This window comes from Bombina bombina, chromosome 3 (genome assembly GCF_027579735.1).
Source record: "Bombina bombina isolate aBomBom1 chromosome 3, aBomBom1.pri, whole genome shotgun sequence".
Classification (NCBI taxonomy): Eukaryota; Metazoa; Chordata; class Amphibia; order Anura; family Bombinatoridae; genus Bombina; species Bombina bombina.
Genome location: NC_069501.1, coordinates 212,894,053 through 212,915,466, shown reverse-complemented (window position 1 = coordinate 212,915,466; position 21,414 = coordinate 212,894,053). Strand labels below are relative to the sequence as shown.

At 39.0% G+C, this 21,414-nt stretch overlaps 1 protein-coding gene across 4 annotated transcripts in view; it reads left to right on the top strand.

Annotated features, from left to right (window-relative positions):
* The window catches only part of SPECC1 (sperm antigen with calponin homology and coiled-coil domains 1), a 962,422-nt gene that overhangs the window by 420,952 nt on the left and 520,056 nt on the right, over positions 1-21,414 (top strand). For all 4 annotated transcript variants that reach the window (XM_053706122.1, XM_053706123.1, XM_053706124.1 and 1 more), the window contains one exon: positions 18,613-20,162. In XM_053706122.1, the coding sequence (XP_053562097.1) occupies positions 18,613-20,162 (1,550 nt within the window). The remainder of the gene's footprint in view (positions 1-18,612; positions 20,163-21,414) is intronic.

The following is a 21,414-nucleotide window of genomic DNA, read 5'->3' as shown; positions in this document are numbered from 1 at the left end:
AGACAGTAACGTTTTTGTTTAAAATCGTTTTTATTGCATTGTTTGCCTGCCTAAATCTGTTTAACATGTCTGTTCCATCAGATAACCTATGTTCTGTGTGTATAGAGACAAATGTGGTTCCTCCTTCGAGTGTTTGTGATAATTGCGCCATAGCGTCCAAACAAAATCAGGACAGCTCTGTCATTTTTCATAATGTTACCCAAGATGATTTATCTAATGAAGGTAGTGGGGATAGCTCTACATCCTCTCCTTTTGTGTCTACACCAGCTTTGCCCGCACAGACGACACCAAGCGCGCCAGTGCTTATTTCTATGCAACAATTATCAGCAGTAGTGGATAATTCTATAGCAAATCTTTTATCCAAACTGCCAGTTTTTCAGAGAAAGCGTGATTGTTCAGTTTTAAATACAGGTAAAAAGGATGAACAATCAGACACTGACGATGCCTTATCAATTTTACCCTCACATCAATCGGAATTGGCTGTGAGGGAAGGGCTGTCTGAGGGTGAAATTTCAGACTCAGGAAAAATTTCTCAACAGGCAGAACCTGATCTAGTGGCATTTAAGTTTAAGCTAGAACATCTTCTCGCTTTGCTTAAGGAGGTATTAGCTACTCTGGATGACTGTGATTCCATGGTAGTACCAGAGAAGTTGTGCAAATTGGACACATTTTTAGAGGTCCCAGTGCACGACGACGCTTTTCCAATACCTAAGAGGGTAGCGAACATAGTGGAAAAGGAGTGGGAGAAGCCAGGTGTACCCTTTGCCCCACCTCCTATATTTAAGAAAATGCTTCCCATAGTAACCCTAGAAGGGACGCATGGCAAACGGTCCCGAAGGTTGAGGGAGCTGTTTCAACACTAGCGAAGCGCACAACTATTCCTATAGAGGACAGCTGCGCTTTCAAAGATCCTATGGATAAAAAATTGGAAGGATTGCTTAAAAAGATTTTTGTTCAGCAAGGGTTCATCCTTCAACCAGCTACGTGTGTTATTACTGTCACTTCAGCGGCGTCCTTTTGGTTCGAAGAACTAGAAAGGTCGCTCCAGAAAGAGACTTCCTATGAAGAAGTCATGGACAGAATTCACGCATTAAAGTTAGCTAATTCCTTTATATTGGATGCCGCCTTTCAAATAACGAAATTGGCGGCGAAAAACTCAGTTTTTGCTATAGTAGCACGGAGGGCGCTTTGGCTAAAATCCTGGTCGGCAGATGTGTCGTCCAAGACTAAGTTACTGAATATTCCTTTCAAGGGTAAGACCCTTTTTGGGCCGGAATTGAAGGAAATTATTTCAGACATAACTGGGGGTAAGGGCCATGCCCTCCCACAGGATAGGCCTTTTAAGGCTAAGAAAAAGTCTAATTTTCGTTCCTTTCGCAATTTCAGGAACGGACCGGCTAATAACTCCACTGCCGCTAGACAAGACATGCAAGGCTGGAACAAGGGTAAACAAACCAAGAAACCTGCTGCTGCTACCAAGACAGCATGAAGGGGAAGCCCCCGATCCGGGACCGGATCTGGTAGGGGGCAGACTATCTCTCTTCGCTCAGGCTTGGGCAAGAGATGTTCTGGATCCCTGGGCACTAGAGAGTTTCCAAGGGATACCTGTTAGAATTCAAGGGACTTCCTCCAAAGGGAAGGTTCCACCTGTCTCGCTTATCTTCAGACCAGATAAAGAAACAGGCATTCTTACATTGTGTAAGAGACCTATCAAAGATGGGAGTGATAAACCCAGTCCCCTCCGGGGGAACAAGGTCTAGGGTTTTACTCAAACCTGTTTGTGGTTCCCAAAAAAGAGGGAACTTTCAGGCCAATTCTGGATTTAAAGATATTAAACAAGTTCCTCAGAGTTCCATCCTTCAAGATGGAAACCATTCGGACAATCTTACCAACAATCCAGCAGGGTCAATTTTTGACTACCGTGGATCTAAAGGATGCGTATCTGCATATCCCAATCCACAAATCTCATCATCAGTTCCTGAGGTTCGCCTTTCTGGACAAACATTACCAGTTTGTGGCTCTTCCATTCGGTTTAGCCACTGCTCCCAGAATTTTCACAAAGGTGCTAGGGTCCCTTCTAGCGGTCCTAAGACCGAGGGGCATCGCTGTAGCACCTTATCTAGACGACATCCTAATCCAAGCGTCGTCTCTTTCCAAAGCGAGGGCTCATACAGACATTGTGTTGGCTTTCTCAGATCTCACGGGTGGAAAGTGAACATAGAAAAAAGTTCACTGTCACCGTCCACAAGGGTTCCTTTTCTGGGAACAATAATAGATTCTGTGGAAATGAAGATCTTTCTCACAGATGTCAGAAAGACAAAACTTCTAAAAGCTTGTAGAGTTCTTCACTCTATTCCTCAACCCTCCATAGCTCAATGCATGGAAGTAATAGGACTAATGGTCGCAGCAATGGATGTGGTTCCTTTTGCTCGAATTCATCTAAGACCATTACAGCTGTGCATGCTCAATCAGTGGAATGGGGACTATACAGACTTGTCTCCCCAAATTCAAGTAGACCAGGTAACCAGGGACTCACTTCTCTGGTGGTTGACCCAGGATCACCTGTCTCAGGGAATGAGTTTCCGCAGACCGGAGTGGGTCATCGTCACGACCGACGCCAGCCTCTTGGGGTGGGGCGCGGTCTGGGACTCTCTGAAAGCTCAGGGCCTATGGTCGCGGGAAGAGTCGCTTCTCCCGATAAACATTTTGGAACTAAGGGCTATATTCAATGCGCTCCTGGCTTGGCCTCAGCTAGCGGAAGCCAGGTTCATAAGATTTCAGTCGGACAACATAACGACTGCTGCGTACATCAATCATCAGGGGAGAACAAAGAGTTCCCTAGCGATGAAGGAAGTAACCAAGATAATCCAATGGGCAGAGAATCACTCCTGCCATCTATCTGCTATTCACATCCCAGGAGTAGACAACTGGGAGGCGGACTATTTGAGTCGTCAGACTTTCCATCCGGGGGAGTGGGAACTCCATCCGGAGGTCTTTGCTGAGTTAACCCAATTATGGGGCATTCCAGACATGGATCTAATGGTGTCCCGTCAGAACTTCAAGATTCCTTGCTACGGGTCCAGATCCAGGGATCCCAAGGCGACTAGTGGATGCATTAGTGGCGCCTTGGTCGTTCAACCTAGCATATGTGTTTCCACCCTTTCCTCTCCTCCCCAGGCTCATAGCCAGGATCAAACAGGAGAAGGCCTCTGTGATTCTGATAGCTCCTGCGTGGCCACGCAGGACTTGGTATGCAGACCTGGTGAATATGTCATCGGCTCCACCATGGAAGCTACCTTTGAGACAGGACCTTCTAGTACAAGGTCCATTCGAACATCCCAATCTAGTTTCTCTGCAGCTGACTGCTTGGAAATTGAACGCTTGATTTTATCCAAGCGTGGGTTTTCAAATTCTGTGATTGATACTCTGGTCCAAGCCAGAAAACCTGTGACTAGAAAGATTTACCATAAAATATGGAAAAAATATATCTGTTGGTGTAAGTAAGATTAAAATTCCAAAGATTCTCTCCTTTCTCCAAGAAGGTTTGGATAAAGGATTGTCAGCTAAAAGGACAGATTTCTGCATTATCCGTCTTGTTGCACAAACAACTGGCAGCTTTGCCAGATGTACAAGCTTTTGTTCAGGCTTTGGTTAGAATCAAGCCTGTTTATAGACCCATGACTCCTCCTTGGAGTCTAAATTTAGTTCTTTCAGTTCTTCAAGGGGTTCCGTTTGAACCTTTACATTCCATAGATATTAAGTTACTATCTTGGAAAGTTCTGTTTTTGGTTGCTATTTCTTCTGCTAGAAGAGTTTCTGAATTATCTGCTTTGCAGTGTGATCCACCCTATCTGGTGTTCCATTCAGATAAGGTTGTTTTGCGTACTAAGCCTGGTTTTCTTCCAAAAGTTGTTTCCAACGAGAACATCAACCAGGAAGTTCCTTCTTTGTGTCCGAATCCAGTTTCAAAGAAGGAACGTTTATTACACAATTTAGATGTTGTTCGTGCTTTAAAGTTCTATTTAGAAGCAACAAAAGATTTTAGACAAACCTCATCCTTGTTTGTCGTTTACTCTGGTAAGAGGAGAGGTCAAAAAGCTACTGCTACCTCTCTCTCTTTCTGGCTGAAAAGCATTATCCGCTTGGCTTATGAGACTGCCGGACGGCAGCCTCCTGACCGTATCACAGCTCACTCTACTAGGGCTGTGGCTTCTACATGGGCCTATAAGAACGAGGCTTCTGTTGACCAGATATGTAAGGCAGCGACTTGGTCTTCTCTGCACACTTTTGCCAAATTCTACAAATTTGATATTTTTGCTTCTTCGGAGGCTGTTTTTGGGAGAAAGTTTTTGCAAGCCGTGGTGCCTTCTGTTTAGGTAACCTGATTTGCTCCCTCCCTTCATCCGTGTCCTAAAGCTTTGGTATTGGTTCCCACAAGTAATGGATGACGTTGTGGACCGGACACACCAATGTTGGAGAAAACAGAATTTATGCTTACCTGATAAATTACTTTCTCCAACGGTGTGTCCGGTCCACGGCCCGCCCTGGTTTTTTTTAATCAGGTTGAAAAAAAATTTCTTTATACACTACAGTCACCACGGCACCCTATGGTTTCTCCTTTTTCTCCTAACCGTCGGTCGAATGACTGGGGGGCGGAGCCAGAGGGGGAGCTATATGGACAGCTCTTGCTGTGTGCTCTCCTTGCCTTTCCCTGTGGGGGAGAACATTTCCCACAAGTAATGGATGACGCCGTGGACCGGACACACCGTTGGAGAAAGTAATTTATCAGGTAAGCATAAATTCTGTTTTTTACAGTTATGCTGCATCACTTTCAAATGATGATAGTAAAGTCAAACTTAAATTCAGATAGAACATGCAATTTTAAACAATTTACTTCTAGTAATTTACTTTGTTCTTTTGGTATAATTTGCTGAAAAGCATAACTAGCCCTAGGTAAGTTCAATAGCAGTAAAATATATAATTATATCAATAACATTTTGGGTTAAGGGGATATTTAATTTTTACTCTGAAATTGAAATAGTTTTTATTTAAATATTGCTTCCATATTTATATTTTGGAGACATCTAAAGGCTTATTTTCCCCCCATGCTTTATCGCAAAATTGGAATGCAACAATTATTTAAAGGGACAGTATACTGTAAAATAGTTTTTCCCTTAATGTGTTTACAATTGCTTTTTTTACCAACTGCAGAGTAAAACATGTATGAAAATTAGCTTTTTAAGGTGTAGTTCTGTATATTAAAGCTCTGATTTTGTGTTTTGAAGCCACAGACTAATAAAATAGGTTGAGCTTGTAGGTATAATCAGATCTCATCAGTGGCGTAGCGTGGGGGGGGGGGCCACAGGGGCGGTTGCCCCGGGCGCAAAATTCTGAGGGGCGCAAAATGCTTGGCTCCCAGCCTCCCCAGTCCCCACCATCTCAAGACAGTAGACAGTCACAGTCCCACTCCCAGCGGCGCTACAGGGAGGCTAAAAAATCTGACAGGCGCCTGTGCCCAGCCGTTCTGTCTCTCAAGTGAACTGTCTACTACTCTGAAGTCAAGACGTGCTGTGTAATGATTTAATGATCATAATTTTATGAGTGTAATCCTATCCGACCGTTACCTGCTGCTAGACTAGTGTTTACGCCACTAGTTAGCACGGTCCACTACCACTCCCAGCGCGCATGTCAGGAGGGAGGAAGAAGTTAGAGCAGCAGAGCCAGAGTGGAGTCAGACTGACTAGCACGCTACGCCCGCAATGATAAGGTAAGTAGTGTCAACAAAAATTACCAAACTCATCACCGGGTCCGTATCAGAACCAGACCACCAGTGCCACTGCCAGCCAGAATTATAATTAAATTATTATAGCCCCTGTTTTTGCCTGGGCCCTGGGTAATAGGGATTGGAAATGGCAACACACGCAAAATGCAGCTTAGCCTCTATCGTTACCCAGGTGACGTCGCAGGGCCAGCCAGTCAGCCAGCCAAGTTCCAAAGGACCCAGAGTCACTTTGAGCCAGCCAGCCAAATTCCAACTTCCAAAGGACCCAGAGTCTGAGCCAGCCAGCATTGCAGAGTGTGAGAGTGATCTTTGCTGCTTTAAAGTGAAAGCTGGTTATTTTATTTCAAATTCATTTTTAACCTGGGTAAAATAAAACTTACAAGATGTAGATGATCTACATCTTGTATGTTTTACCCAGGTTAAAAATGAATTTAAAAATAATAACTGGCTTTCACTTTAAAGAGATCACTCTCACACTCTGGCATGCTGGCTCAGATGTATTTTAAAAATGAAATCCCATGTTTAAATATTAAACCATAAAATTGTAATTGTTAAGTTTTATATAATGTACTTACTTAATGTATATAATAAAGTAATGGCTGCCTGCAACCATATTGAATCCAAATTTTTAAGGATGAATGTAGAGTTTAGAATTCTATCTATCTATCTATCTATCTATCTATCTATCTATCTATCTATCTATCTATCTATATATATATATATATATATATATATATAGTATATATTTTTGTTGTTAAAATAAAGCTTTGTTTGTTTTAAAACAAAAACCTGTCTCCTAAGTTGTTGAGCTGTCTCCTAGATTCAAAGCAAATTTGCCAATCCCTACTGTACTGGTGGAAGAGACTCAGTCAGTGCTAATGGATTAGGGGGGCGCAATTCTTGCCTTGCCCTGGGCGCTGAGAAGCCACGCTACGCCACTGGATCTCATTACTGTATCACATTGTGCACATATACCTGCTTCTTTATCTTATATCTGTCCTTAAAACAATCACCAATACTTTGAGAGAACAATGGAAAATCCACATTTCTTTCATGTAATTAGCAAGAGTCCATGAGCTAGTGACGTATGGGATATACATTCCTACCAGGAGGGGCAAAGTTTCCCAAACCTCAAAATGCCTATAAATACACCCCTCACCACACCCACAATTCAGTTTTACAAACTTTGCCTCCGATGGAGGTGGTGAAGTAAGTTTGTGCTAGATTCTACGTTGATATGCGCTCCGCAGCAAGTTGGAGCCCGGTTTTCCTCTCAGCGTGCAGTGAATGTCAGAGGGATGTGAGGAGAGTATTGCCTATTTGAATGCAGTGATCTCCTTCTACGGGGTCTATTTCATAGGTTCTCTGTTATCGGTCGTAGAGATTCATCTCTTACCTCCCTTTTCAGATCGACGATATACTCTTATATATACCATTACCTCTGCTGATTCTCGTTTCAGTACTGGTTTGGCTTTCTACAAACATGTAGATGAGTGTCCTGGGGTAAGTAAATCTTATTTTCTGTGACACTCTAAGCTATGGTTGGGCACTTTGTTTATAAAGTTCTAAATATATGTATTCAAACATTTATTTGCCTTGACTCAGAATGTTCAACTTTCCTTATTTTCAGACAGTCAGTTTCATATTTGGGATAATGCATTTGATTTAATCATTTTTTCTTACCTTCAAAAATTTGACTTTTTTCCCTGTGGGCTGTTAGGCTCGCGGGGGCTGAAAATGCTTCATTTTATTGCGTCATTCTTGGCGCGGACTTTTTTGGCGCAAAAATTATTTTCCGTTTCCGGCGTCATACGTGTCGCCGGAAGTTGCGTCATTTTTTGACGTTATTTTGCGCCAAAAATGTCGGCGTTCCGGATGTGGCGTCATTTTGGCGCCAAAAAGCATTTAGGCGCCAAATAATGTGGGCGTCTTATTGGCGCTAAAAAATATGGGCGTCGCTTTTGTCTCCACATTATTTAAGTCTCATTTTTCATTGCTTCTGGTTGCTAGAAGCTTGTTTTTTGGCATTTTTTCCCATTCCTGAAACTGTCATTTAAGGAATTTGATCAATTTTGCTTTATATGTTGTTGTTTTTTCTCTTACATATTGCAAGATGTCTCACGTTGCATCTGAGTCAGAAGATACTACAGGAAAATCGCTGTCTAGTGCTGGATCTACCAAAGCTAAGTGTATCTGCTGTAAACTTTTGGTAGCTATTCCTCCAGCTGTTGTTTGTATTGATTGTCATGACAAACTTGTTAAAGCAGATAATATTTCCTTTAGTAAAGTACCATTGCCTGTTGCAGTTCCTTCAACATCTAAGGTGCAGAATGTTCCTGATAACATAAGAGATTTTGTTTCCGAATCCATAAAGAAGGCTATGTCTGTTATTTCTCCTTCTAGTAAACGTAAAAAATATTTTAAAACTTCTCTCCCTACAGATGAATTTTTAAATGAACATCATCATTCTGATTCTGATAACTCTTCTGGTTCAGAGGATTCTGTCTCAGAGGTTGATGCTGATAAATCTTCATATTTATTTAAAATGGAATTTATTCGTTCTTTACTTAAAGAAGTTCTAATTGCTTTAGAAATAGAGGATTCTGGTCCTCTTGATACTAATTCTAAACGTTTGGATAAGGTATTTAAATCTCCTGTGGTTATTCCAGAAGTTTTTCCTGTTCCTAATGCTATTTCTGCAGTAATTTCCAAAGAATGGGATAAATTGGGTAATTCATTTACTCCCTCTAAACGTTTTAAGCAATTATATCCTGTGCCGTCTGACAGATTAGAATTTTGGGACAAAATCCCTAAAGTTGATGGGGCTATTTCTACCCTTGCTAAACGTACTACTATTCCTACGTCAGATGGTACTTCGTTTAAGGATCCTTTAGATAGGAAAATTGAGTCCTTTCTAAGAAAAGCCTATCTGTGTTCAGGTAATCTTCTTAGACCTGCTATATCTTTGGCTGATGTTGCTGCAGCTTCAACTTTTTGGTTGGAAACCTTAGCGCAACAAGTAACACATCATGATTCTCATGATATTATTCTTCTTCTTCAGCATGCTAATAATTTTATCTGTGATGCCATCTTTGATATTATCAGAGTTGATGTCAGGTTTATGTCTCTAGCTATTTTAGCTAGAAGAGCTTTATGGCTTAAGACTTGGAATGCTGATATGGCTTCTAAATCAACTCTACTTTCCATTTCTTTCCAGGGTAACAAATTATTTGGTTCTCAGTTGGATTCTATTATTTCAACTGTTACTGGTGGGAAAGGAACTTTTTTACCACAGGATAAAAAATCTAAGGGTAAAAACAGAGCTAATAATCGTTTTCGTTCCTTTCGTTTCAACAAAGAACAAAAACCTGATCCTTCATCCTCAGGAGCAGTTTCAGTTTGGAAACCATCTCCAATCTGGAATAAATCCAAGCCAGCCAGAAAGGCAAAGCCTGCTTCTAAGTCCACATGAAGGTGCGGCCCTCATTCCAGCTCAGCTGGTAGGGGGCAGGTTACGTTTTTTCAAAGAAATTTGGATCAATTCTGTTCACAATCTTTGGATTCAGAACATTGTTTCAGAAGGGTACAGAATTGGTTTCAAGATGAGACCTCCTGCAAAGAGATTTTTTCTTTCCCAGTAAATCCAGTAAAAGCTCAAGCATTTCTGAATTGTGTTTCAGATCTAGAGTTAACTGGAGTAATTATGCCAGTTCCAGTTCAGGAACAGGGGATGGGGTTTTATTCAAATCTCTTCATTGTACCAAAGAAGGAGAATTCCTTCAGACCAGTTCTGGATCTAAAAATATTGAATCGTTATGTAAGGATACCAACGTTCAAGATGGTAACTGTAAGGACTATTTTGCCTTTTGTTCAGCAAGGGAATTATATGTCCACAATAGATTTACAGGATGCATATCTGCATATTCCGATTCATCCGGATCATTATCGGTTCCTGAGATTCTCTTTTCTGGACAAGCATTACCAGTTTGTGGCTCTGCCGTTTGGCCTTGCTACAGCTCCAATAATTTTTACAAAGGTTCTCGGTGCCCTTCTGTCTGTAATCAGAGAACAGGGTATTGTGGTATTTCCTTATTTGGACGATATCTTGGTACTTGCTCAGTCTTTACATTTAGCAGAATTTCATACGAATCGACTTGTGTTGTTTCTTCAAGATCATGGTTGGAGGATCAATTTACCAAAAAGTTAATTGATTCCTCAGACAAGGGTAACCTTTCTGGGTTTCCAAATAGATTCAGTGTCCATGACTCTGTCTTTAACAGACAAGAGGCGTCTAAAACTGATGGCAGCTTGTCGAAACCTTCAGTCACAATCATTCCCTTCGGTAGCCTTATGCATGGAAATTCTAGGTCTTATGACTGCTGCATCGGACGCGATCCCCTTTGCTCGTTTTCACATGCGACCTCTTCAGCTTTGTATGCTGAATCAATGGTGCAAGGATTACACAAAGATATCTCAATTAATATCTTTAAAACCGATTGTTCGACACTCTCTAACGTGGTGGACAGATCACCATCGTTTAATTCAGGGGGCTTCTTTTGTGCTTCCGACCTGGACTGTAATTTCAACAGATGCAAGTCTCACAGGTTGGGGAGCTGTGTGGGGATCTCTGACGGCACAAGGAGTTTTGGAATCTCAGGAGGTGAGATTACCGATCAATATTTTGGAACTCCGTGCAATTTTCAGAGCTCTTCAGTTTTGGCCTCTTCTGAAGAGAGAATAGTTCATTTGTTTTCAGACAGACAATGTCACAACTGTGGCATACATCAATCATCAAGGAGGAACTCACAGTCCTCTGGCTATGAAAGAAGTATCTCAAATTTTGGTTTGGGCGGAATCCAGCTCCTGTCTAATCTCTGCGGTTCATATCCCAGGTGTAGACAATTGGGAAGCGGATTATCTCAGTCGCCAAACGTTGCATCCGGGCGAATGGTCTCTTCACCCAGAGGTATTTCTTCAGATCGTTCAAATGTGGGAACTTCCAGAAATAGATTTGATGGCGTCCCATCTAAACAAGAAACTTCCCAGGTATCTGTCCAGATCCCGGGATCCTCAGGCGGAGGCAGTGGATGCATTATCACTTCCTTGGAAGTATCATCCTGCCTATATCTTTCCGCCCCTAGTTCTTCTTCCAAGAGTAATCTCCAAGATTCTGAAGGAATGCTCGTTTGTTCTGCTGGTAGCTCCGGCATGGCCTCACAGGTTTTGGTATGCGGATCTTGTCCGGATGGCCTCTTGCCAACCGTGGACTCTTCCGTTAAGACCAGACCTTCTGTCACAAGGTCCTTTTTTCCATCAGGATCTGAAATCCTTAAATTTAAAGGTATGGAGATTGAACGCTTGATTCTTCGTCAAAGAGGTTTCTCTGACGCTGTGATTAATACTATGTTACAGGCTCGTAAATCTGTATCTAGAGAGATATATTATAGAGTCTGGAAGACTTATATTTCTTGGTGTATTTCTCATCATTTTTCTTGGCATTCTTTCAGAATTCCGAGAATTTTACAGTTTCTTCAGGATGGTTTAGATAAAGGTTTGTCCGCAAGTTCCTTGAAAGGACAAATCTCTGCTCTTTCTGTTCTTTTTCACAGAAAGATTGCTATTCTTCCTGATATTCATTGTTTTGTACAAGCTTTGGTTCGTATAAAACCTGTCATTAAGTCAATTTCTCCTCCTTGGAGTTTGAATTTGGTTCTGGGGGCTCTTCAAGCTCCTCCGTTTGAACCTATGCATTCATTGGACATTAAATTACTTTCTTGGAAAGTTTTGTTCCTTTTGGCCATCTCTTCTGCCAGAAGAGTTTCTGAATTATCTGCTCTTTCTTGTGAGTCTCCTTTTCTGATTTTTCATCAGGATAAGGCGGTGTTGCGAACTTCTTTTGAATTTTTACCTAAAGTTGTGAATTCCAACAACATTAGTAGAGAAATTGTGGTTCCTTCATTATGTCCTAATCCTAAGAATTCTAAGGAGAAATCGTTGCATTCTTTGGATGTTGTTAGAGCTTTGAAATATTATGTTGAAGCTACTAAATCTTTCAGAAAGACTTCTAGTCTATTTGTTATCTTTTCCGGTTCTAGAAAAGGCCAGAAAGCTTCTGCCATTTCTTTGGCATCTTGGTTGAAATCTTTAATTCATCTTGCCTATGTTGAGTCGGGTAAAACGCCTCAGAGAATTACAGCTCATTCTACTAGGTCAGTTTCTACTTCCTGGGCGTTTAGGAATGAAGCTTCGGTTGATCAGATTTGCAAAGCAGCAACTTGGTCCTCTTTGCATACTTTTACTAAATTCTACCATTTTGATGTATTTTCTTCTTCTGAAGCAGTTTTTGGTAGAAAAGTACTTCAGGCAGCGGTTTCAGTTTGAATCTTCTGCTTATGTTTTTCGTTAAACTTTATTTTGGGTGTGGATTATTTTCAGCAGGAATTGGCTGTCTTTATTTTATCCCTCCCTCTCTAGTGACTCTTGTGTGGAAAGATCCACATCTTGGGTAATCATTATCCCATACGTCACTAGCTCATGGACTCTTGCTAATTACATGAAAGAAAACATAATTTATGTAAGAACTTACCTGATAAATTCATTTCTTTCATATTAGCAAGAGTCCATGAGGCCCGCCCTTTTTTTGTGGTGGTTATGATTTTGTATAAAGCACAATTATTCCAATTCCTTATTTTATATGCTTTCGCACTTTTTTATCACCCCACTTCTTGGCTATTCGTTAAACTGAATTGTGGGTGTGGTGAGGGGTGTATTTATAGGCATTTTGAGGTTTGGGAAACTTTGCCCCTCCTGGTAGGAATGTATATCCCATACGTCACTAGCTCATGGACTCTTGCTAATATGAAAGAAATGAATTTATCAGGTAAGTTCTTACATAAATTATGTTTTTATTACCTTATCTCTGCTTTATCACACTGGGAGTGTAATTTATTCTGCTGGCTGTGTTTACAAAGCTTATCTATAGCTGGTACGCGTGGCCACAAACTTTCAGAATAGGTGGGGATACCACATGCTAAATTAACAATTTCAAATGCCAATATAAGGGTAAAGGAGCTACTTGTAAACAATTTAATACACTCCAGCAGGTAAAGTGGATCATTGGGAACAAATTAAAGGGGAGAAAAATTTTGAGTAAACTGTCCCTTTAAGTAATTTGCAAAAGTGCTTCTTTACAGATTGGATTGTTTAATTTATGGGATAGCCTTTTCTTTGAAATATTTATTATATCTGTCCCTACTATTTCTAAGGAACCTTTAAATAGAAGAGTTGGCAGAATAATTAATTTTGTTTTAAAAAAAATCTAAATTAAAAGAATGCAGAAGGTATTTCAATATAATTGATTTGCCTTACTAGTGTGTTATTAGCAAATTGTATGTAAAGTTGCCAAGGGCTTGTATGGTAAAGACAATATTAAGGGCAAAATTTCTCAAAGTGAGAATAAGAAAATTGTGAAATGATATCACCATATTTATAAAGGGTTATGCGCCAATAAAGGCACAACTTTTCATATTTGAGAACAAATTGACTCATGATCATTCAGAAGTCATTAATATATGCAAATAAATTGTCTGGAAATGCATAATTCTTGTGTTAATCTCATTAAAATCCCTGTATATATTCACAGTTCTCGTATATATATATGTGTGTGTGTATGTGTATGTATGTATGTGTGTGTGTGTATATATATATATATATATATATATATATATATATATATATATATATATATATATATATATATATATATATATATATATATATATATATATATATATATATATATATATATATATATATATATATATATATACAGGGAGTGCAGAATTATTAGGCAAGTTGTATTTTTGAGGATTAATTTTATTATTGAACAACAACCATGTTCTCAATGAACCCAAAAAACTCATTAATATCAAAGCTGAATAGTTTTGGAAGTAGTTTTTAGTTTGTTTTTAGTTATAGCTATTTAGGGGGATATCTGTGTGTGCAGGTGACTATTACTGTGCATAATTATTAGGCAACTTAACAAAAAACAAATATATACCCATTTCAATTATTTATTTTTACCAGTGAAACCAATATAACATCTCAACATTCACAAATATACATTTCTGACATTCAAAAACAAAACAAAAACAAATCAGTGACCAATATAGCCACCTTTCTTTGCAAGGACACTCAAAAGCCTGCCATCCATGGATTCTGTCAGTGTTTTGATCTGTTCACCATCAACATTGCGTGCAGCAGCAACCACAGCCTCCCAGACACTGTTCAGAGAGGTGTACTGTTTTCCCTCCTTGTAAATCTCACATTTGATGATGGACCACAGGTTCTCAATGGGGTTCAGATCAGGTGAACAAGGAGGCCATGTCATTAGATTTTCTTCTTTTATACCCTTTCTTGCCAGCCACGCTGTGGAGTACTTGGACGTGTGTGATGGAGCATTGTCCTGCATGAAAATCATGTTTTTCTTGAAGGATGCAGACTTCTTCCTGTACCACTGCTTGAAGAAGGTGTCTTCCAGAAACTGGCAGTAGGACTGGGAGTTGAGCTTGACTCCATCCTCAACCCGAAAAGGCCCCACAAGCTCATCTTTGATGATACCAGCCCAAACCAGTACTCCACCTCCACCTTGCTGGCGTCTGAGTCGGACTGGAGCTCTCTGCCCTTTACCAATCCAGCCACGGGCCCATCCATCTGGCCCATCAAGACTCACTCTCATTTCATCAGTCCATAAAACCTTAGAAAAATCAGTCTTGAGATATTTCTTGGCCCAGTCTTGACGTTTCAGCTTGTGTGTCTTGTTCAGTGGTGGTCGTCTTTCAGTCTTTCTTACCTTGGCCATGTCTCTGAGTATTGCACACCTTGTGCTTTTGGGCACTCCAGTGATGTTGCAGCTCTGAAATATGGCCAAACTGGTGGCAAGTGGCATCTTGGCAGCTGTACGCTTGACTTTTCTCAGTTCATGGGCAGTTATTTTGCGCCTTGGTTTTTCCACACGCTTCTTGCGACCCTGTTGACTATTTTGAATGAAACGCTTGATTGTTCGATGATCACGCTTAAGAAGCTTTGCAATTTTAAGAGTGCTGCATCCCTCTGCAAGATATCTCACTATTTTTGACTTTTCTGAGCCTGTCAAGTCCTTCTTTTGACCCATTTTGCCAAAGGAAAGGAAGTTGCCTAATAATTATGCACATCTGATATAGGGTGTTGATGTCATTAGACCACACCCCTTCTCATTACAGAGATGCACATCACCTAATATGCTTAATTGGTAGTAGGCTTTCGAGCCTATACAGCTTGGAGTAAGACAACATTCATAAAGAGGATGATGTGGTCAAAATACTCATTTGCCTAATAATTCTGCACTCCCTGTATATATATATATATATATATATATATATATATATATATATATATATATATATATATATATATATATATATATATATATATATATATATGGTGTGTGTGTGTGTGAAAAGTGGCGCATGCAATATTCACTGTTGTGGATATTCATATTGTAGTTTGGAGTGAAAATTGAGAATTTTCTTTTCTTGCCGTAATGGCTGTATCTATGGATAGAAATCGTCCACAATAAGGCTCAGAACCTGAAGAATAATAATTAACAGAAAAGTATATACAGATTCATAAAAAGTAAAATAATTTAAAGTGCAATCGAAAAAAGTGACAAACGGGTAACCTTCCTCGATGAAAGAGCACCAAAGAAGGGGCAAATTAAAATAACTAATAATATATTAGAAATAGCATTCTTACAAACAATTACATGATTAATTTATTCTATTATAAAAGGATAAAAACAATAAAACCATTTCTGGTGGCTAAGGTTATGCTAATGGACCAAGATTGATAAATAAAGTGAAAATTATATATTTGCAAGAAAACTAGATCAGCTATTTGCCTGTCTCTAGAATACTGGCAACATTTTGTATTTCACTTATTGCGAACTGTAATGGAAATAATCACAACTTTTTAGATGCATTTTGTTAGGGCTTAATAAATGTTACCCTCAGTGTATATATAAGTAGTTACAGCTAAATATTGACAAAAAAATGTATCCCATTATTTCTCCAGCCTTGGACGCAGGCATTTGAAACCAAATTGAGGAACATGAGAGGAGAGTGAGTTTCTCAGTTTGACAACATGTGTGAACATTTGCCCTATAGTGACGTACCATGAGATTTAATCAAGCTTTAATCAGAACTATCTTGTACTTTTGCTTTTCAGCTTGGAATTCTCCAGCTGGGGTAGACTGTCTTTGACCTGCTTGAGTGGGCTGCCGGTTCTGTGCTGCGAATGTCCCTGCTATCTTACTTCCTATAAACACTACTTTCTTTGTATTTGAGCCTACTGGGACCTAAACCCAACACAGAGCCTTTTATGTGTGTTTCTTTGGATTGAAGAGTTTTTGTTTTGTTTAAATACAGTTAGTGGCTATTATTCAACAATTTTCATTGCCCTACTGTCATTTTTATGTGTCTGTGACTCAGAAGGTTTATTTTGGAGCAAAAACCAAAGGTTCTTTTTTTACTATCTATAATAGGTTCGATGTATATGCTTTCCTTTGTTTTCGAACAGACTTCGTTATTATCTTCTGCTGTTCTGTCTGGCTGTCTATCTTTTATGTTTGTATAATTACAAGTATTATAATTATTATAGGGCTGTAAAAAATTACCATAAAGTAGCTGGGTGGTATTATGAAGTAGCTAAGTGGGGGTAGTGTAATATTTTCTAATATATAGATAGATATGTTTGAAGCGCGGTCCTCTTTTAATGATTTATGTAACCCTGTACTGGCACCCTGTGTGTGTGTGTGAGTATATGTGTATGTGTGTGTGTGTGTGTATATATATTATATATATGTATGTATATATATATATATATATATATATATATATATATATATATATATATGTATGTATGTATCTCACTAAGGGCAGATTACAAATGGAGAGGTATTTAACAATACCACTCTTGCGCTAACTTCACTAGAAGTAAGCTTTTTGCACTCGTCAGTTAGCACACATATTTGTTGAAAGTATATATATATATATATATATATATATATATATATATATATATAGGAACATCTACTTGTTTTCATCTACTTGACTACAAAGGGCTCAATGCACTTATATAATGTCTCTATATGAACAGATAAGTATTTACAGTATGTGTTTATATGTGTATATGTCTGTAAATCTATATATACACACATTTGAATACAAATGTATGTGCATATAAATATATATATATATATATATATATATATACACACACATACATATTTATATATGTCTGTATCACTGTTAAAGCACTTTTTTCTAAAGGCTGTGACACACTGCAAGCGGAGCGGTGCAGCGTGTACATGTGGCTGTGTGCGCTCAGTGTGTCCTGCCTTTTCATCTCTGAGCACTCTGCTGCGTCAGGTCGCGTAGCTGAGCGCTCAGAGATGAAATATTTGAACTTCAGATGCGGAGCGAAGCAGCTGCATCGCCTCACGCCGCATCACTTGCAGTGTGTCACAGCCTTATATCTTTGAGCTTTTATAACTTTTGTGCAATATTTTTTCTTAAATATTTTTTATTAGTGTTATTATAAGTGTAACTGCACTCTTTAAAATGTATTTTTGATGTGTTTTGTGACACTTTTTTTGTTTAGCAAAACAGTTAACCAGAGCGCTGAGCTTGCGCTGTCCCGATGTGCGTTAAAGGGACATTCTAGTGAAAATTAAACTTTCATGATTCATATAGGGCATGCAGTTTTAAACAACTTCCCAATTTACTTTTATTATGAAATTTGCTTTGCTCTCTGTGAATGCTTTGCTGAAAGCTAAACCTATATAGGCTCAAACTGATTTCTAAACTGTTTAAAAAAAAAAAAAAACACCTCTTCGTGTGAGCCATATAGATAACATTGTGCTCACTCCAGTGGAGTTATTTAAGAGTCAGCTCTAATTGGCTAAAATGCAAGTCTGTCAAAAGAACTGAGATAAGGGGGCAGTCTGCCAAAGCTTAGATACAAGGAAATCACAGAGGTAACAAGTATATTAATTTAACCGTGTTATGAAAAACTGGGGAATGGTTAATTTAGGGATTATCTTTTTTAAACGATAAAAATTCTGGAGTAAACTGTCCCTTTTTAACTTTAATTGTGCTCAAGTAATCGCGTTTACTTTCACGCTAGATCCGTTTCGCATTAAACACCCACAATAAACGCTATATAGCTCATGTGTAAGTGCGACACTCGTAATCTGGCCCTAAATGTATAACTGCACTTTGATGAGCTAGTAAAAGGTTGGTTCTTAAATATGGTTTAAAAATGTTTTCCAGGAAAATATTTAATTGAAATAATTACTAGCTATTTTTTTTTCTAAATTAAAGTATTGAAGAGTATCCTTGCCAGGTTTTCCATATTATAGGGGAAATGTCTTCAGTTGTGTGGCTTGTTATCATTACCCTAATAACAATTTCTGTCTTCAATATGCACACTGCAATACAAATCCATAATCCAGGACACCAGTTGCTCCTACCGTACTATATCATTCAACAAAAGAAAAAAAAAACACACTGTATAATGCTTTAAGGAAGTTTGATCTGGACTGTAATTTAAGTTCTCAACTAACCTCATAAAAATCATAACATTTGAAAGGCCTCGGCTAGTACCATGCATTCATTTTGGGACTAGAGTACTTCAGTAAAACTTAATATTTTACCTATGTTTTTCTACATGTTGTACAGTTAAGACTTCCCTGTTTATGACAATACTTTATTTTCTCTCCTCTTATGTCTTAGGAACAAGACGTTCTGGTATTCCAGCACCTCGAGAAGTGCCAACTCCTATTACAAGAGACAGATCCACTGTACGTACTTCTGTCAATGTTAAAAAAACACTGCCAAGTCCTACCTCTCCTTCCTCTGCAACACCAACAAAGAACATTCGTACTCCTTCTTCAAAGCCGAAGCAAGAAAATGATGGAAGCAACAAACCCTCCCTGGAATCTCAGGTTAAGGAACTCCTGGCTGAAGCAAAAACTAAAGATTTTGAAATTAGCAAGCTTCGTAGTGAGCTGAAGAAGTGGAAAGAAAAGGAGTCTCCAAGTCCTGAAGTGCTGCAAAATCTACTGGAATCTTTGACAGATATGCCATGTGGTGACTCAGAGACCTTAATAAGGATGCTGAAAGAGAAAAATGTGGCCTTTCAGAGTGAGCTTGTCATGCTCAGGAAAGAAAACCAAGATTTAAAGCAGAGACTGTATTCTCTAGAGCAGTCCCCTCTTTCTGACACTGTCACCAGCAATGGCATAAACAGTAGCCTTCTGTCTCCATCAACTCAAAGGTCAAGCATAGAAAACCAGTTAAAGAGTCCATTAACTGGTGAATCAGTTGATTGCAGGTTAGGAGGAAGCGGCCTTCATATATCAGGCTCTTCAAGTAGTGATGTGACTAAAGCTTCTCTATCACCTGATGCCTCTGATTTTGAGCATATTGCTGATATGCCATCAAGACCAGCATCATCCGGAAGTATTCCATGCCAAGGTTCCAAGTGCTCGACTAGTGGAAGCTCTCCAAATAATGTCAGTGACCTATCTGTAGCCTCCTTAACTGAAAGGATACATAAGATGGAAGAAAATCATCATAGCACAGCAGAAGAACTCCAGGCTACTCTACAAGAATTATCTGATCAACAGTTAATGGTACAGGAGCTGACAACGGAAAGTGAAAAGTTAGTGGAAGAAAAAGCTTTTTTGGAAAGTTCCTTACAGCAGCAAAGACAGAAGACAGAACAGCTTACTCAAGAAAATGAGAAGCTGATGGGACTCTTGAAAGAAAGAGCAAATGTAGAAGAAACTGAGCTTCAGAACAAGCTTTCCGAGGTGGAGAATAAATATGCAGAGCTTCTTGAAAAGTCTCAGTTTGAAAGAGAAAAACTGTTGAACATTCAACAGCAGTTAACAAGCAGCTTAAGAAGCTTGGAGAAGGAACATCAGGAAGATCATGGGACGATTAAAAAATATAAGGACGAAACTGAAAAACTTCAAAATCTTCTTGAAGCTGAAAGAAGAGGAAACAGTGGCATGGTCAAGACCATAGAGGATCAAAATGTCACAATTGAAGGCTTAAAGATAGAGAATAATTGCCTAAAATCTCAGTTGGATGGCGAACGACAAAAAGCTGCTGAAATCACTGCAATGGGGAATAGTGCTGGTACATCAGAGATACAGGATATGTTAAAATCTGCTCACAAGGAAAAGGAACATTTAGAACTTGTATGTTCAGAGCTTAGACAAGAACTGCTTAGGGCAAACAGCGAAGTGAAACAATTGCAGTGTTTACTTGCCAAAGTAAGTAAATGGTATCTTTTCCTAAGTTTTAATTGTACTTAACGTTTAAAATTCCTACTAGAGGTAAAACAGTTTGATAGCTTACCAACAAAAAACTGCTACCTTTAAAGGGTTTTAAAGCTGTGACAGCATCATTACAATAGGATAATATTTTGGATCTAGTAAGGGTCATGATGATGAGTGTCCCTTTGATTTTCCTTTGAGTTATTCATCTTGGAAGACTGTTTGTCTTTCAGCAGTAGTATGAACGGATCCAATCTTAATGGGACAGGAAACCCATGATTCAGATAGGAAACTTTTTAAAAATTGTATTCTCTATTATCAAATTTGCTTTGTTCTCGTTATTCTTTATTGAAGAAATATCTAGATAGGTAGCGTACACAAGTCTGGAGCATTTCATGACAGGAAATATTGCTGCCATCTATTGCTCTTGCTAATGTATAACACTGGTGCAAAACTGCTGCCATATAGTCCTGCAGACAAAGTGCTCACTCCTGAATTGACCTTCTTGCTTTTCAACAAAGCATAACAAAAAAATATAGAACATTTTATAAAAAAAGTACATTGGAAAGTTGTTTAAAATTGTATGTTATATCCGAATCATGAAGGAAACATTTTGGGTTTCATTTCCCTTTAAGGCTTAAAGACTTTCATCTGTTTAGGTTTAGGCTTGCTATTTCTCTCAAATAGTTTAAAGGCTTTAGTTCTTTGAAACAATGCTTATGTTTGAGAAAATGTTGTGTGCACCTCCTTGGGCAGTTTTTGTGATATATCCTAGCTTTTAACTTGTTGGTCTTTGAAATCTTGGCATGATAAAGAGGATATATATCGAGTTAACGGCATATGAAACCCAAAATGTATTTCTAATGGTAGTGAGAGTCCACAACCTGACCACCAGAAGGAGGCAAAGACACCCTGCACCAGTTCTTTAAGTATCCCTCCTACTTCCCTTTTCCTTCCAGTAATTCTTTGCCTTGTCAATGAAAGGGCAAGTATAAAGGTTTTCAAGCAATTTTGTTAAGACTTTAATTGTTTATCTCCCTCAATAGATAGTTCCTAGAAGCGAGGGAATTAGGAGAGTGCATTATACTTCTCTTTAGAATGAGTCACAAGCAAGCCACAGGTGTAGTTGGGAAGTTCCTTAATCTCCTCCTGTTTAGTCAGAGTATGCACTCTCCTATCACAGGTCCTATTCTGTTTGTTACAGCACAAAACAGATTCCCTGCATTAGAAATTGCCTGTTGGAATAGTG